This window comes from Chrysochloris asiatica, unplaced genomic scaffold (assembly GCF_000296735.1).
Source record: "Chrysochloris asiatica unplaced genomic scaffold, ChrAsi1.0 scaffold00064, whole genome shotgun sequence".
NCBI classification, from domain to species: domain Eukaryota; kingdom Metazoa; phylum Chordata; class Mammalia; order Afrosoricida; family Chrysochloridae; genus Chrysochloris; species Chrysochloris asiatica.
The window spans coordinates 7791506-7807895 of record NW_006408582.1 but is presented as its reverse complement, the minus strand read 5'-3'; the positions used below and the strand labels follow the sequence as shown (position 1 = coordinate 7807895).

The window sequence follows — 16390 nt, the reverse complement described above, 5'->3', positions numbered from 1 at the left end:
CATCTGCAGGGAAGGGGCTCCTAGGCCAACGTGTGGGCACTTGAGTGATGCAGCCATGCTGGATTTGTTCTCCAATCACCAGTCTGCCTCTCCATGACTTCTTTCTCTATCTCTCCAGGCGCTTCTTCAAGGATATGCCCCACAATGCACTTGACAAAAAGTCCAACTTTGAGCTCCTGGAGTAAGTACAGGGAGGGCCCCTGCCTCTCTTTCCTCACTTGTTTCTCTCTCTTCCTTTTACTGTTCACCCTCCTCCTCTCGTCCCCAGACCCAAGCCAAGGCAAGCCTGTCTCTTCAGTCCCCAAGCCCCCTCACAGTTGTCTAACTGGAGAGAAGTGGGAGCGAGGGGTAAATCAAGGTTATTTTCTTGCTTCCTCTTTTAGAAAGGAAGTGGGGCTGGACCTGTTTTTCCCAAAGCAGATGCAGGAGAACTTAAAGGTGAGAAGTTAAAAGTGAGGAGTGGTTGGGGAAAGGCTCAGAAAGACCTCCATTGTGTGGTTCCCAGGTCTGGCAGCCCTCTGGGAAGCCAGGGTATCTGCACTGCTTCAGGCTGTCTGGAGATGGGACAACTCAGAGCACTGAGCGGGCCCTTTCTGGAAACTAGGGCACTCGGCTGGGCTCTGGTTTCACGTCAGAGGCTTGCAGCCTGAGCACTGGGGATAATACCCTTCATGCATCCCTGACAGAGCCCCTGGGAGGTACAGATGGCTAGCATTCATGGCTGCTAATCAAAAGATTGGTGGAACTTGTCCGAAAGCCTACTGATCTACTTCTGAAAAATTCAGCCATTGAAAAGTATAGAGTCCAATTCTACTCTGACATATTTGGAGTCTCTATCTTTCACATTGAAGTCCTGGTGTGACACTGTAGGATAAGCAAGATCAGTTTGAACCACAAGGTCGGCAGTTCAAACTTACCAGCCGCTCCTCAGAAACCCTACACAGGATTGCTATGAGTCACAATTGACTCGACAGCACTTAACAACATCATTCTTTATAAGCTTATAAGAATAACCTCCCTTGACGCAATGGGAGTGTGATTTAGGTTTAAGATGGCGGCTCTTTCACGGCACTGGTCCTGGGGGTTGCCCTGCAGCAATGGAAAATCTTGAGACTAAAACTCAAGGGAGATCTTAAGGGGAGGAATTTGAGCTCCTAGTAGGAGGAGGGGGGCCTCACTCACCAGTGGTGGTCTCCCCTCCCACCCCCTTCCCTCACAATAGCCTAAACAGTTCCGGAAGATGATCCAGCAGACTTTCCAGCAGTATGCCTCATTGAGGGAGGAAGAGTGCGTCATGAAGTTCTTCAACACACTTGCAGGCTTTGCCAACATCGACCAGGAGACCTACCGCTGTGAACTCATTGTATGACATGCCCTCTTTATCCTCACCCTGACCTGAATTCCATGTCTTTCAGGAAAAGGGTCTTGAAGGCCAACTTGGGGTGGGGGAAATACTGTACTTGCTTTTGGCTTCTCAAGCTCTAAAATGGAACGACACCCACTCCTCACTTATCAACCTGGTCAGATTCGAAAGACCAGGTCATTATGCAAAATTGTCTCAATGCAAGAGTGTAGGGCTGGACTCCATCCATCTTCAGTGGTAGTACCTCTCCCCCTGGTCCCCTACTACATTACAGATGAGCGCCCCTCTCCACCACAGAGGTGGTGGGGGTAGAGATGATTAGGTGTTGCCTGCCTCCCACTGCCCACTTTGGCCTGCTCATCCCCCACCCGCCCCACTCCCACAGCTTCCTTCCCACTCTATCCTCCACATACGGACTTTTCCAGAGCCTTTGAGCCCTTGTCCAGCTCCCCACTGTCCATGTGAGATGTCACTTCTCTTGCCATCATCCCACCCCTTCCATGGCGGGACTGAAACGTCCTACAGCCAGTTGACCAGTTGTCACTGTGGCCACAGCTGGACCAAAGTCTCTGGTATAGCATTCTGGTATATCCCACATGGGGTCCAGACCATTGGGGGTGCTGCCTGAGAATATCTTCTAAGTTTTAAATGTGAAATGTCAGATAATGAAATAATTGAAGTTGATGAGTGAGGAGTAAGCATATATAAGGCTTAGTCTACTGGCTTGAGACAGTTAATGTGCTTGGTTGCTAACTGAAAAGCTGGGGGTTTGAGTCCACCTAGAGATATCTCAAAAGAAAGGTCAAGTGATCATTCATAAAAGCCAGCCACTGAAAACCCAGTGGAGCACAGTTCTACTCTGACACAGATGGGGTTGTCATGAGGGAGTCCATAGCAGCTGGGACGTAACTGAAGGCAGGGACAGAAATAGTGACCTCCCGACTTTGAGACTTAATATTATGAGGGTATTTTGGGAGGGTGGGAAACTGGATGGTGGGGGAAGAAGCTGGAGAGCACAAGAGACCTATGTCTAGCTTTGTGAGCTTTTTTCTCAAATCTCTGAACTATGGGGTAGGCATTATAAGGCAACAGTCTCCTCTCTCCTTTTATTCCAGCAAGGATGGAACATTACTGTGGACCTGGTCATCGGACCTAAAGGCATCCGTCAATTGACAAGTCAAGATGCAAAGGTAGAAAAAGACTGGTGGGCACAGTAGTATCCAACTAGAGGGACCCTTTAGGGCCTGGTTGGTAGATCTGCCCATTTCCCATGCCTTCCACCTGACCTGCCCTACTGGTTCTCATTACTCCTGTTGCTGAGAGAGAGAGAGGCCCCATTAAGCCATGCCCTTGGCATGAGGTAGTTCTAGAAACAGCATTAGGGATAACAGCCTGGAGCAGATTGTCCTTTACTTCACTGTAACAAGCAACAATCCCAACTTTGCTCTCTATTTTAGTTAGAAGACTTGTTCTTTCAATAGCAAGATCATTGGACTGAGAGTCAGGGGACCCAGCGTATATTCTGTCTCTCCCAGGCCTCATTTTCTTCTCTGCAAAGTGAGAGGCTTGGATGAGATGATTCTTTCCAGCCTTAATGTTCCTTGATTCCTTCTTTGTCTCCCTGAAAGACTCCCAGTTCCTCCCTGGGTGGAGTGGTTTGAAGGGACCCCCTGTTTCAGGAGGTGCTAAGAGCTGATTTCCCACAGCCCACCTGCCTGGCCGAGTTCAAGCAGATCAGGTCCATCCGGTGCCTCCCGCTGGAGGAGGAGCAAGCTGTGCTGCAGCTGGGCATTGAAGGTGCTCCCCAGGTGAGCGTCTCTGGACATCTGGAAACAAGTGGGTGCTAATGCAGGCTGGCAGTTCTTGTTCAGGTCTTCTTGGCCAGGGTATACAAGAGGTCCAGAGTTTCTTGGCTTCTGGGTGCTTATTAAGAAAATTGCACCTATTTCTTAAACAAGGTACCAGGTTGTTGATGAATTATGAGGCAATTATGTCAGAAAGCAATGATTTTATATATACATTCAGGAATGTGGTGGCTCTGTAGGATAAGCACTGGTCTGCTAACTACAACGTTGTCAGCACAAGCCCACCACAGCTGCTCCACAAGATGCTCCTGTAAAGATTTACAGTCTTGGAAGCCAATACATATATATATATGTTGTTGTTGTTAAGTACCGTGGCGTCAGTTCCGACTCATAGTGACCCTGCACAGGGTTTCCGAGGCTCTAAATCTTTACGGGAGCAGAACGCCTCATCTTTCTCCCACAGAACCGCTGGTAGTTTCGAATTGCCGACCTTGAGGTTAGCAGCCCGATCCATAGCCACTACGCTACCAGAGCTCCAGCCTCGGAAACCCTGTTCAGGGTTGCTATAAGTTGGAACCGACTCCACGGCGCATAATCACCACCACTATATATATATATGTTGTTGTTAGGTGCCATCGAGTCGGTACCGACTCATAATGATATTATGCACAGCAGAACGAAACACTGATCCTGGGCCAACCTCACTACTGTTGCCACGCTTGAGGCCATTGATTCTGCCACTTTGCCAATCCATTTCGCTGGGGATCTTCCTCTTTTTCTCTGACCCTCCATCTTACCAAACATGATATCCTTCTCCAGCAACTGCTCCCTCCTGACAATATGTCTGAAGTATGAGACACGAAGTCCGGCCATCCTGGCCTCGGAAGAGCACTCTGGCTGCACTTCTTCCAACACAGATCTGTTTGTTCTTTTGGCAGCCCCTGGCACTTTCAATATTCTCCTCCAATACCACAACTCAAAAGCATCAATTCTTCTGCAGTCTCCCTTATTCATTCTCCAGCTTTCACATATGAGGTTATTGAAAATACCATGGCTTGGGTCAAACGCACCTTAGTCCTCAAGCTGACATCTTTGCTCTTCAACACTTTAAAAAGGTCTTGTGCAGCAGATTTGCCTAATGCAATATGTCATTTTATTTCTTGACTGTTGCTTCTATGAGTGTTGATAGTTGATCCAAAATACAAGGCATTATGTTAGGTACTGGAGAAGACCAAAATAATTCAGTCTTGAAATTGGTGTTCATGGAACTTAAGGCATTCAGTAAGGGTTGACACTTGCTGCCCCCTGGTGGCTATAGGAAATGCAAGCAGAACACCAGAAGAGGTATGGTGGCTTGGGGCAGGGGTGTGGTGGCAGTCCTGCTCCTTCTGTGTGTGGAATCTCTTCTCCAGCCCTATGGGTAGACTCCTGCCAAGGCTATGAGGTCTCATCCTTGGCTGGTCTCTCCTCTGCAGTCCTTGTCCATCAAAACCTCCTCTCTGGCAGAAGCTGAGAACATGGCTGACCTCATCGATGGTTATTGCCGGCTGCAGGGGGAGTACAAAGGCTCTCTCATCGTTCATCCCAAGAAAGGTGAGTTTCCTCTTAAAGGAAAATTGACTGAATGATGGATGGCCACACAACTGAACCATAGACCCCAGAAGCAGAGTGGGAGAGGTCAAGTCATGGACTGAGATGTGAGAGAAGAGACTTTAGAAGTATGGGATACCCTCACCCAGCCCTGCCTGGATGTGCCTGGTGGATCCATCTGAGTCCTTAGTTACAGGCCCTTGGTCCATCCATCCTTCCCTGGCCTAAGTGCTGGCATCTGGAAGAGATGTGTTTGTAATCCCCGAAAGATCAAAGCTATTGCTAGAACACAGCTGATTCTTCCTGTGTGTCTCTGTTTTAGGGTTGCAATCAGGAAGCAGGGGTCTGGGCTGGAGTACATGAGAGGTGGCAGGAGGGAACATGAGAAGTTTTTCTACGAGGAAGATCCAAATATTTGCACTCTGACTCTAAGAGAGAAGAGAGAGGCTGGAAGGAAGGGTTCCCTTGTGTTCAGTCCTACTGGACAGAGAAGAGTCAGACATCTATCCAGGACCAAGTATCCCCTGGCTCCAACCTCTCACTCCTTCTCTTCTCTCTCCAGATGGTGAGAAGCGGAACAGCCTGCCTCAGATCCCCATGCTGTGAGTAGAATGGGAAGACAGGGACAGAGTGTTAGGCACAGCCTGTGTCTGCCTGGAAGAAGGAAGCAGAAATAGGGAGGCTTCACCTCTATAGTTCCTGGCTTCTGGGCCTCATGGGAGAACATTGGAATCCCAACATTTTCACAACTGATCATTTTTCCCTCTCAGTAAATACTTGCAGGGATAGTCCTATGCCTCAATGCCAACTGGGATCATCTAGATTAGGATTGTACTTCCTCTTTCCTCACCTGCTTCATGCTCCCAGGGTGGACACCATGCTAGCTCTGCCAGCAGGGAGAGTGGAGGAAGCAGTTGGCAGGTTCTGAGCCCATGTGGCTTCTTCCTCTATCTCACCCTATAGAAACTTGGAGGATCGACGATCTCACTTCTCAGAAAGCTGCAGCATAGGTAAGCCATGTGCCATTCTCGGCATGTGCGTAGTCTCTCTTCTACTCTCATAACATTTCTAAGAATTCCCTCAAAGGTTTGGAAACACAGGCTTCTCCCATAACTTCTGAGTGAGGGCTTAAAAATGCCATTTAAATAATAGCTAATATGTACTTGGACTCCTGGTGTGGTGCTATAGAATCAGCACTGGACTGAGAACTGCAAGATCAGCCATTCAAACCCACCAGCTACTCCTTAGAAACCTCATACCGGTTTGCTATGAGTTGAAACTGACTCAATGGCACTTAACAACAACAATATGTACTGAGTGGTTAAGATTTCTGGGTGGAACAAACCATTTCCGCTGATCTATTCATCTAAAGGGAGCACAGTGGCTGTATAGGATAAGCACTGGACTGTGAACCACAAGGTCTGCAGTGCAATTCCACGAGTTCTGCCGTTCGAGCCCACCAGATGCTTCATGGGAGAAAGATGAGGCTTACTGCTCCTGCAAAGATGTACAGCCTTGGAGAACCTTATTCAGATCACTATGAGTCAGAACTGACTCGGTGACACTTAACTACAGCAACAACTAACCTGGAGGTTGGTGGTTGAAATCCACACAACAGTGATGTGGAAGAAAAGCCTGGTGATCTGCTCCTATAAAGATTGTTGTTGTTGTTGTTATGTGCCATCGAGTCGGTTCCGACCCATAGCGACCCTGTATAGGGTTTCCGAGATAAAAGCCAAGAAAATTCTTTAGAGCAGTTCTACTCTGTACTACGTGGGGCCACTATGATTTGGAATAGACTCTGACAGCAAGTTTGTTTTGAGTTTTTCCTGAGCAGTAGTTATGTGGCCGATGCTAAACTTTTGTAAGTATTTTATTTTGTCATTACAACACCCTCCAGAAACTTTAATTTCACAGCAAAGGAATCTAGGACTAAGAGAGGTTAACTTGCCCTAACTGGCACAAATGGAAAGTCACAAAGCAGGGACTTAAACCTAGGTACCCTGGCTGCAGATCCTGTACTTCACACCACTGTTAAAATGGATGGAAACAGTGGGACAGCCTGGCTTCACCCCTGTCCCAATGGTAGCCACCCTGGCTCTATAGCTCTAAGATGGGAGCCACACACTTAAGTCCTTGTAGTGCCTGCTGAGGGCTTCTTGTTCATGGGGTGGGGCCTTTTCCTGTCATTCCAGAGTCAGACATTTATTCAGAGATCCCAGACGAGACCCTACGAAGGTCTGGAGGTAGGTCTTTGATCCCACCATGTTGACCCCAGTCCTATGAAGTGACATTACAGTCATGCAGGTGGTACCACAGAGGGAACTTTCATCCCTTCTTTTGTCCTCCCCTACATGTGGCTTGGAGAGGGGAAAATCTGAGGCACTTTTTCATTGGAAAGATGTGGTAATTACATTTTCCCTATATTGATTCACATTTTGTGTGTCTGTGGTGCTGTGTGGGAATTCTAAAAACCTGGACATACGGCCCAACTTTCTGAGGGGTGGTGATAGCTCTTCACTGAGTCTGAGGAACTGAAACATTCTAGTTCCCCTTTCTCAGCCCTGTCCCTGGATCCTGGTGAAGGTGTTGTGAGGATCTGGTAAAAGCTGGGTAGAACGGGGAACAGAACCTGGTGTTAGGGCCTGAAAGCTCTCAGGTTCCCTGAGGGATACCAACTGGTTTCTTTGCTCTCTGGGACTTCCTGGGGTTTTTTTCTATTTGTGCAGGTCCACACTACGGCATTGCCCGGGAAAATGTGATTCTAGGTCGTATTCTTGGTGAAGGATTTTTTGGGGAGGTGTACGAAGGTGTCTACCAAAACCATGTGAGTTCCAGACTCTTCTCTGACACTCCTCTTTGGCTTATGTAGAGGGTAAGACCAGAGCTTGAATCTTCTAAGGGTTGCAGCTATGAAAGGCTAAATCTGTCTATTTGGCACTTGAAGTATTCATGAAATATCCAGGGAAATGGTGGAAATAGTCATTTCCAAGGAAAATAGCAAAATTAAAGTAGACCTTAGAGAAAGGTAGGTCTTTGCAAAAACATACATGGAGAGGAGAAATAGAAATACCATGTTGAGAGGAGAAAGAGCAGGGTCTGTGGCCGGGAGTTGGTGTTGAATACACCAACGGAGGCTAGACAAGGTTTGCCTTTATAGGTGTGCTTCTAGCAGACTGAGGATGGGGGTGAGGGTGGGTGAGGCAAGAGCAATGGAAGCTAAATTTTAAAAAAATAAGAAAGAAAAGGAGCCCCAGGTGATACATGTGGTGGTCTGGACATGAACACACTGCACTACATGCCCGCTCCCTTTGGAAAGACCACATAACCCCTCTGAGGCTCACAGCCCCCATCTGTACAACAAAAAGCTTGGCTTACCTGTAAAGCACTTCCATTTCCAACCTACCTGATTCAGAAGGAAAGCCATGGGGAAGTAGAGAAGAGAAAACAAGGGGAGAAGAACAGAGAAAAGGCAGAAAGACAGGGTAGCTTGTTATGCTGTGGCAAGAAGCAGAGGGTCCCAGAGGCCACCTCCATCTTCCCATGGCTGGCAGCAAATCCTGGTGGGAAGAACACCGTTAACACCACAGAGGGACACTTAGCTAGTTGCTATAAACGGGACCAAGGGACCTTGACACACACCTTGTTGCAGAAAGGGGAGCCAATCAATGTTGCTGTGAAGACCTGCAAGAAAGACTGCACTCTGGACAACAAGGAGAAGTTCATGAGCGAGGCAGGTAAGTCTCCCCAAGATGGGGCACAACCCCATGGGCTGGACAAGCCCCCAGAGCCTGCACAGATTCCCAAGACGGAGAGCTGACCTCAAATCTGGGAGGCAAGATGTGAGACTTCTAGGCCTTAAGTCAGGAGTAGGGTTTTTACACCCCTCCTCTTCCAGTTGCGATGTTAAAGCAAAGGTCTATGAGTTGATCCAGCCATCCCTCTTCTCCCCAATTCCAGTGATCATGAAGAATCTCGACCACCCACACATTGTGAAGCTGATCGGCATCATTGAGGAGGAGCCCACCTGGATCATCATGGAATTGTATTCCTATGGAGAGGTGAGTTAGAGGAGGGAAAAGACAAACCCTAAGTGAAAACCGGGAGTGTAGTGGCTCTGTAGGATAAGCACTGGATGGGAACCACAGAGTTGGTAGATTAAGCCCATCAGCCGCTCCACTGGAGAAAGATGAGTCTTTCTGCTTCCGCAAAGATTTACAGCCTCAAAAACCCTATATGGGGTCACTGTGACTCAACAGCACTTAACAACAACAACTAGGTAAAAACTGGCCCACTGGTTGAGCAGGACCTCTGGGGTGTGAGACATTTGGAGCAAAGAGTTCTAATGCAGAGGCCATGTTAGGGGTATTGATGGAACCTTCCCTCCTTCCCACAGCTGGGCCACTACCTGGAACGACACAAGAACTCCTTGAAGGTGCTCACGCTTGTCCTGTACTCCCTGCAGATAGGCAAGGCCATGGCTTACCTGGAGAGCATCAGCTGTGTGCACAGGTAGGAGTGGGCAGGGCAGGCAGCAGAGGCAGTGTGGAAGCCTGCTCCCATTGTTGGATCCTTAAGAAGTTTGGGGTGAAGCAGGGCTCTGGAGTCATTGAAATCTGTATTAGATCTGAAGACCCGTATTGAAATCCTGACTTTGGCTGTATCTCAGCAGCTTAGAGCCACCATGAACAACCTCTATGAATCTGCTACATCACCTGAAAAGTTAAAAAAGCAAAACTACCTCACAATATAGGAGTCCTGGTGTGGCGCTGCAGGCTAATGCATCAGACTACAAAGTCGTTTGAACTCTAAGGTCGGTGGTTCAAGCTCACCAGCTGCTCCTTGGAAACCCTATACAGGGTCACTATGGATCAGAATCGACTCAATGGCACTTCACAACAACAACACCTCACAAGATTATTGTTAAGAGTATATTCACTGATTGCCACTCAATACATTCTAGACCCTTTCCCATTGAGTTCCAGGAACTAGCTTCTCAGCTGGCTCAGAGCTTGCTCCCCTCCTGGTTCATTCATTTCATCAGTTACCACAGCAACACCCTGGGAATCACACAACCCTGGAAAAGGGGAGTGGGATAGAATAGCAGGAAGAAGATCCTAGGCTTTAGATGCTTCCCAGCTGACCTAGCGGATGACACTGGCCTCCCTCCCCAGTGTACCCTGAGCTGATCCACCTTGTGGCTGGTCCCTTCACCACCTTGCCTTGCTTCTCATTCCCTGAAAGGAGATTCTTGCCTACAGGAAGTGATCTGGAGACAGGTTAGGTGCTCTAAGAGCACCGGTGTGAATGAGTGGATTCCTTGATATCAGTTCTGTGGACTTGTGGGTGATTTTATGCTAAGCATTGTTGAAAGTAGTAAAACTTCGTGTCTCAATCTCAACAAATATTATTGGACTTCTACTCTGTGCCAGGTACTGTTCAAGGTTCTGGACAAAGTCATGATCAAAGCAGCAAAAATCCTTCTCCTTCTGGAGCTCCATTCTTGTTTGAGAGCAAAATATCTATAGAGTAAAGGTGATCGAGAATAGATTTTCTTTCTTTATTAAGAATTAAATATTCTTTAAATAGACAAACACGGAAAGGAAATCTATTCTCGATCTAAGCCATCTTTTTGGACAATAAAAATTAATTTTAGGTAATGGAGTCTGCCTACAGAAGTGAGCAAACTAGTACAGGGTTGAGGCACATGGATGAAGCACATCAGTGAAAGTTAGCCCTGGGTGAACTGAGAGCACATGCCCTAAAGGTAGGTTACCTGGACAGAATCCTTTGTCACCAGGAACCTGCTGGGCAAACTACTTCAGTTCCTGGTACTCAAGCTCCTCATTTGTATGAGAGTGTTCTGTGGGCCTATGTCATGATTTGGGGTAGGTAAACTCTTACATGGTCCTGGATATTTGGCTGATAGGAGTCCTTGAGCGGTGTGAAGAATTAACATGCTTGGCTGCTAGTCAAAAGATTGGAGGTTCAAGTCTACCCCGGTGTGCCTTGCAAGAAAGTCCTGAAAAACCAGGCATTGAAAACCACGTGGAGCACAGTTCTACTCTGACACACATGGGCTCACTAGGAATCAGAATCAACTCCACAGCAACATTGTGGGAGTTTTTTGTTTTCTTTTCTTTTGATTCTCCAACAGTTCCTAATCACATGTGGCTTCACCATGAGTCAGAATCAACTCAAAGGCAACTGAGTTTTTTGTGCTGACTACCAGGGGGCAGGCTTGCAGGGTAGACCCTTTGGTTGGTTGATGATGCATGGAGGGGATTGTAACCATGGCAATGAAATAATATACAATAGGATGAATGTAAAGCTAATGTTCTCCCATGCAAACTGTCACATAATTCACAATAAAACATTAAAAAAAAAAAAAAAGCAACTGGGTTTTTCATAATCATAGCTATGCTGCTACTTTTGTTGCCGCTATTCCTAAACAACCTCCCCCAAAAAACAACAACACCCCACTGTCATCAAGGTAATTCTGACTCATAATGACTCTGTATAGGGTTTGGGGGACTGTCGATTTTTATGAGAGCAGAAAGTATCATCTTTCTCCCAGGGAGCAAACTTTTGGATTTGAGTTGCCAACCTTGAGGTTAGCAGTCTAGTGCTTATCCTACAGCACTGCCAGGCCTCCTTGTTTTTGTTGTTGAGTGTCATAGAGTCACTTCTGACTCATAGTGACCATGTATAGGGTTTCCCAGGACTGGCTGATGGGTTTGAACTGCCGACCTTGTGGTTAGCAGTCCAGTGGTTATCCTACAGAGTCACACCAGGACTCCTTGCTGCAGTTCAAATCCATTTAAAACAATTACAGCAATGTAACAACAGCAATGGAAATGCAGAATGGGGAGAGAATAGTTGTGATCAGGAAAGCTGTAAAAATTGTACAGGTTCATCCTTAAGGAGTGATCAGGATAACAGCATTCTTGGCAGCAGCACAGAGGAGAGTACTAAGCATGTTCTGGAAGAGCAAACAGGCCTTGTGTTATAGATGACTGAGAAGGAACCAAGGGCCTTGAATGCCGTGTCAGGAAATATGGAGGAGGCAGCCAAGGCTCAGTGTGGTTGAATCGAAAGGAATCTGAAAACACATAACTACCATCTCCACCAGGGTCTCATCTTCCCCAGGGCAGAAACCTTTCAGGGAATGGAGAACAAAGCAAAGGGGATAAAGGACCAACTCCACAGCCACAGGATGGACTGAACTGTGTTTTAGCAAGACAGTCCTGGTGGGAAGTGGGGATAAAAGAGTTGACCACATGAAGCTGCCCAATTCTATTCTGAAGTCCTAGTCCCAGGCCAATGTTCTTCTCCTTTATCTCCCTATCTGTGTCTGAGACGCAGTCCTATGCTTGTGAGTGGTAACACCTCACCCTTGTCTTCTCATCCTTCTTCCAGGGATATTGCTGTACGAAATATCCTGGTGGCTACCCCTGAGTGTGTAAAGCTGGGGGACTTTGGCCTTTCCCGGTACATTGAAGACGAGGAGTATTATAAAGGTGAGGGAGGTTCTGGTTGGGCAAGCCAAGGTCTCCAGAGAATAGAATGTATTTCTGGAGACTTTCTGGGTTTTAGCTTCTCTAAGTAACTCCTGTCAATCTCTTTGCCACCCAAAGCTTCTGTGACACGTCTTCCCATCAAATGGATGTCCCCTGAGTCCATCAACTTCCGTCGCTTCACAACAGCCAGTGACGTCTGGATGTTTGGTGAGTGACCTGGAAAAGGGGTCATGGCCAGGCCAAGTGGGTGCCTGACCGGACATGGGGGACAGGAGTCGATGCCCTCTCTCCCACTGGGTTGCCAGAGCTCTATTTTGCTTTGCCAATGAAACATCCCAGAAGTGGGGAGGCCAGTGGTGGATTGCGGTGACATGGGCTAAGGGCTGCATTGGCTAATCTTCCTGAAAATGACTCTTTGATGAGTGCGCTCTCCATAAACTAATCTGGGACACTCTAGAGGAGACACTCAAAGAGAAAACTTTGAGGTTTGCTTTGAGAAGGAGGTTCAGGAAGTGATGACAAGAGCAGATCATCGATGATCCATTCTTTACGGAACACACCACTGTGTGCATGGTCCCAGTTAGTTTTCCCAACAGGAACCTGAAAAACATCATCACTACTGGCCCAATTTTACAGACAAAGAAACAATGGCTCAGGTGCAAAGTAGACTTTCCCATGACCACACAGGCAAAAAGTGTTGGGCCAGCCCCAGCTTTAGGATAGAGGCTTCACTGTCCCCTCAACCCAGCTGTCCTATTGAGGGCACCAGTGATTCCAAAGTATGCCTTTGACTGCCACAGTCAGATAGTGCCTACCCCTGCACACCCACCTACCCACATCCCCCAACCCCACCCCACCCCAACACTATGTTTCTGTGTCTAATCTGTTATCTTTATAACTCAGAAATGATTAGACTAAATACAGATTCTACACTGTTAGGGTTCATTAGCATGACAAGAACACCCTATTCCCTTAAGGTTAGGACTCAGCACATATGTTGGGGAGCACAATCAATCCATTAATAGGGGTTTCGAGAGGGAGACCTTAGTTTATAGATGTAGGTGTTGGACCACCATGGTGGACAAAATCCCAGAGCTGCTAGTGCCCCTCCTGGCAGGGATTGTCACATTGGATTCTGGGTAAGATGGCCTTTTCTCTATGGGAGCCAGTCCTCCCCAGCATAGATCCTGAGCTCTCTCTTCCTTCCCCTTAGCTGTGTGCATGTGGGAAATCCTGAGCTTCGGGAAGCAACCCTTCTTCTGGTTGGAGAACAAGGATGTCATCGGGGTGCTGGAGAAAGGGGACCGACTGCCCAAACCCGACCTCTGCCCACCTGTCCTCTACACGCTTATGACCCGCTGCTGGGACTATGATCCCAGTGAACGGCCTCGATTCACAGAGCTTGTGTGCAGTCTCAGGTGAGCAGGGAGGAAGAGGCTGCAGGCAGAGTCTGTAAGGTGGGAACACCTCCTCAGCTATCAGAGATGCTTATCTAGGACTCCCCTAAATAAGATCACAGGCCCACAGTAGCTCTACTCAGCAGCTGCTCTTCTTCCTGCCTTTCAGATGGCAGAATAAATGTTGAATTTGTAAAAGATGGGCCACATCCCAGACCTTCCTTCTGACCAACAATGAGTCATACACCCAAATGACATTAGCCAATCCTTGCAATAGAAGCACCATGTCAGATACATAGTGCAGAGGTACCTCTGTCACTCTGTTAGGAACAAAAGGCTGAAGCTGAGTTCACTGTCAGATATGGGCTCAGAGAAAAGATGAGCCTGTGTAAACCTTGCTCAGTGCAGCTACTGCCAGCACTAAACACAGTACCTTGCTCATAGCATATGCTCAAGAAATATTTCTTAGGCTTGACTCAAAAAACTGAACCAGATTTTCACTGAAGTGACTGCTGTTTGTAGAGGTTGGAAGCACACCTTCCAGATGCTGGAACTGGGGTGTGCAACCTGCTTTCTTGGAAGCAGCTCTTGCCCCTCCTCTCACCTTTGATCATCCCTTATAGTTAGTAGGGGAGGAAGTCATTTTTTTTGGATATTGTTGTTGAAAATATACACAGAAGAACATACACCAGTTCAACAATTTGTATATGTACGATTCAGTGACACCGATTGAATTCTTCCAAGTTGTGCAACCATTCTTAACCTCCTTTTCAAAATTGTACCTCCCCCATTAACATAAGCTCACTGCCCACCTAACTTCCTGCCTAACCTTTTGAGTTTCCGTAGTCCATTTGGTACCATAAAGATAGTTCTTTAAAAGAGCACAATGCTCAAGGCAGACATTCTTTATTAACTGAGCTGAACCACTGTTTGGTTTTAAGAAGGTGTCAGAGCATATTTTTGGTTTAAGGTTTAAAGATGATCTCAGAGCAGTAGTTTCAGGGAGTCAGAAAGTCTTGATTCCATGAGAATTTGAAATTCTGTTCCTCATTCCCCTCCCTTTTGATCAAATGTCTTCTATCAGTAATGGTAGCTGGGTACCATCCAGTTCTTCTGGTCTCATGGTAAAGGAAGCAGTTGTTCATGGAGGCAGTTAGACGTACATTCCATATTCTCCTGTTATTCCTGACTCTCCAGAGGACAATTTTTAGCCTGGTATCAAGATCCAGGAGTCCTGGTGTGGCACTGTGGGTTAAGGTGCTGGACTGCAAGGTTGGTTTAACACTTAATAACAGCAATCAAGACCCAGGTGTCATCTCCTTTCTGAACAAAAAGAACTGAGTGTAATCCTTTTCAGGTGCTCAAGAGTGTTATCTCCTGAGTACTGAAAAATCAGTGGTGAGGTGTCATCTGCGACCAAGGTCCTCCAGTTTTCTTGGTACACACCTACCGTCATCTTTACCTTGTCTGACTTCCTTTATGGTGGTGCTCAGCAAACCCAACTCTTCCTGTAAAGAGCCAGATCGTAGATCTTTTGAGCTCTGCAAGTCATATGATACCTTGTAATTACTAAACTCTACCATTTTATAGCACATAAGGAGCCAAAGACTATATGTAAATGAATGAGCATGGTTATCATCTAATGAAGTTTTTCTTTATAGGCATTGAAATTTACATTAGGTATAATTTTCACATGTCACAACTTTTTTTTTCCCCCCGAACCATATAAAATTGTAGAAAACAGTTTTATTTAGCTTGGAGGCTGTCTTAGTGATCTAGCGCTATTATCATAGAAATACCACAAATGGATGGCTTTAATAAAGAGAACTTTGTTCTCTCACAGTTTATGAATTTAGAAGTCCACTTTCAGAGTGTCAGAACTGGAGAAAAGTCCTTTTTCTCCTTTCAGTGTGTGTAGACCCAGCATTCCTTGGCGATCTCCATGTAACTTGACATCAGTCTTTGCCTAGGTCTAGTTGCCTCATAGTGCAGGGACCCCACTATAGGACTCACTCCACTCCCAACTCTTCTTTCTTGGTGGTGGTAGGTTCCTCTGATCTCTGCTCACTTCAGATCACATCATGGAGAATGATTACATAGCTGTGACATCACATAACTGCCAAACCACTGAGAGCCATGGCCCAGCCAAGCTGACACATATATTTGGGGGGACACAATTCAATCCACGACAGTGACTGTATAAAATAGGTGGAGGCCACATTTGGGCCCTGGGCCTAGTTTGCTGACTCCCACTTTTAGGGATTATTTTTGTTGTTAAGTGCCATCAAGTCGGTTCCAACTCATAACGACCCTGTATGACATTTCTGAGAAGTGGTTGGTGATTTGAATCGCTTACTTTGTGGTTCAAACTGGTGTGGCAGTCTAGTGCTTATCCTACAGCACCATACTAGGACTTCTTAAGGAATATGGTTGTGATGTTGGTGCTGTATGCTACTAGAGCTCCTTCCTTAGGGAATATAGCAGGTAATTAAACTTTTTGTTCTTGTTTTGCTGTTAAATGCTGTCGAGTTGGTTCCAACTCACAGTGACCCTGTATAGGGTTTCTGAGGAGCATCTGGTGGGTTTGAATTGTCGACCGTGTGATTCATAGTCCAGTGCTGATCCTACAGTGCCACGCTATTATTTCTAATGTAGTTAACTTTTTCTTTCTGTCTGTCTTCCTTTCTCTCTCCTCTCTCTCTCTTTCTTTCTTTT

At 46.7% G+C, this 16390-nt stretch overlaps 1 protein-coding gene across 2 annotated transcripts in view; it reads left to right on the top strand.

Moving 5' to 3' along the window:
• Positions 1–16390, top strand: part of PTK2B (protein tyrosine kinase 2 beta) — an 86483-nt gene that overhangs the window by 49196 nt on the left and 20897 nt on the right. For both annotated transcript variants that reach the window (XM_006864355.1, XM_006864356.1), the window contains exons 5-20: positions 119–181; positions 384–438; positions 1223–1363; positions 2479–2553; positions 3070–3171; positions 4644–4761; positions 5321–5360; positions 5722–5768; positions 6954–7004; positions 7488–7585; positions 8411–8495; positions 8719–8819; positions 9155–9270; positions 12178–12278; positions 12396–12485; positions 13492–13696. In XM_006864355.1, the coding sequence (XP_006864417.1) occupies positions 119–181; positions 384–438; positions 1223–1363; positions 2479–2553; positions 3070–3171; positions 4644–4761; positions 5321–5360; positions 5722–5768; positions 6954–7004; positions 7488–7585; positions 8411–8495; positions 8719–8819; positions 9155–9270; positions 12178–12278; positions 12396–12485; positions 13492–13696 (1488 nt within the window). The remainder of the gene's footprint in view (positions 1–118; positions 182–383; positions 439–1222; positions 1364–2478; positions 2554–3069; positions 3172–4643; positions 4762–5320; positions 5361–5721; positions 5769–6953; positions 7005–7487; positions 7586–8410; positions 8496–8718; positions 8820–9154; positions 9271–12177; positions 12279–12395; positions 12486–13491; positions 13697–16390) is intronic.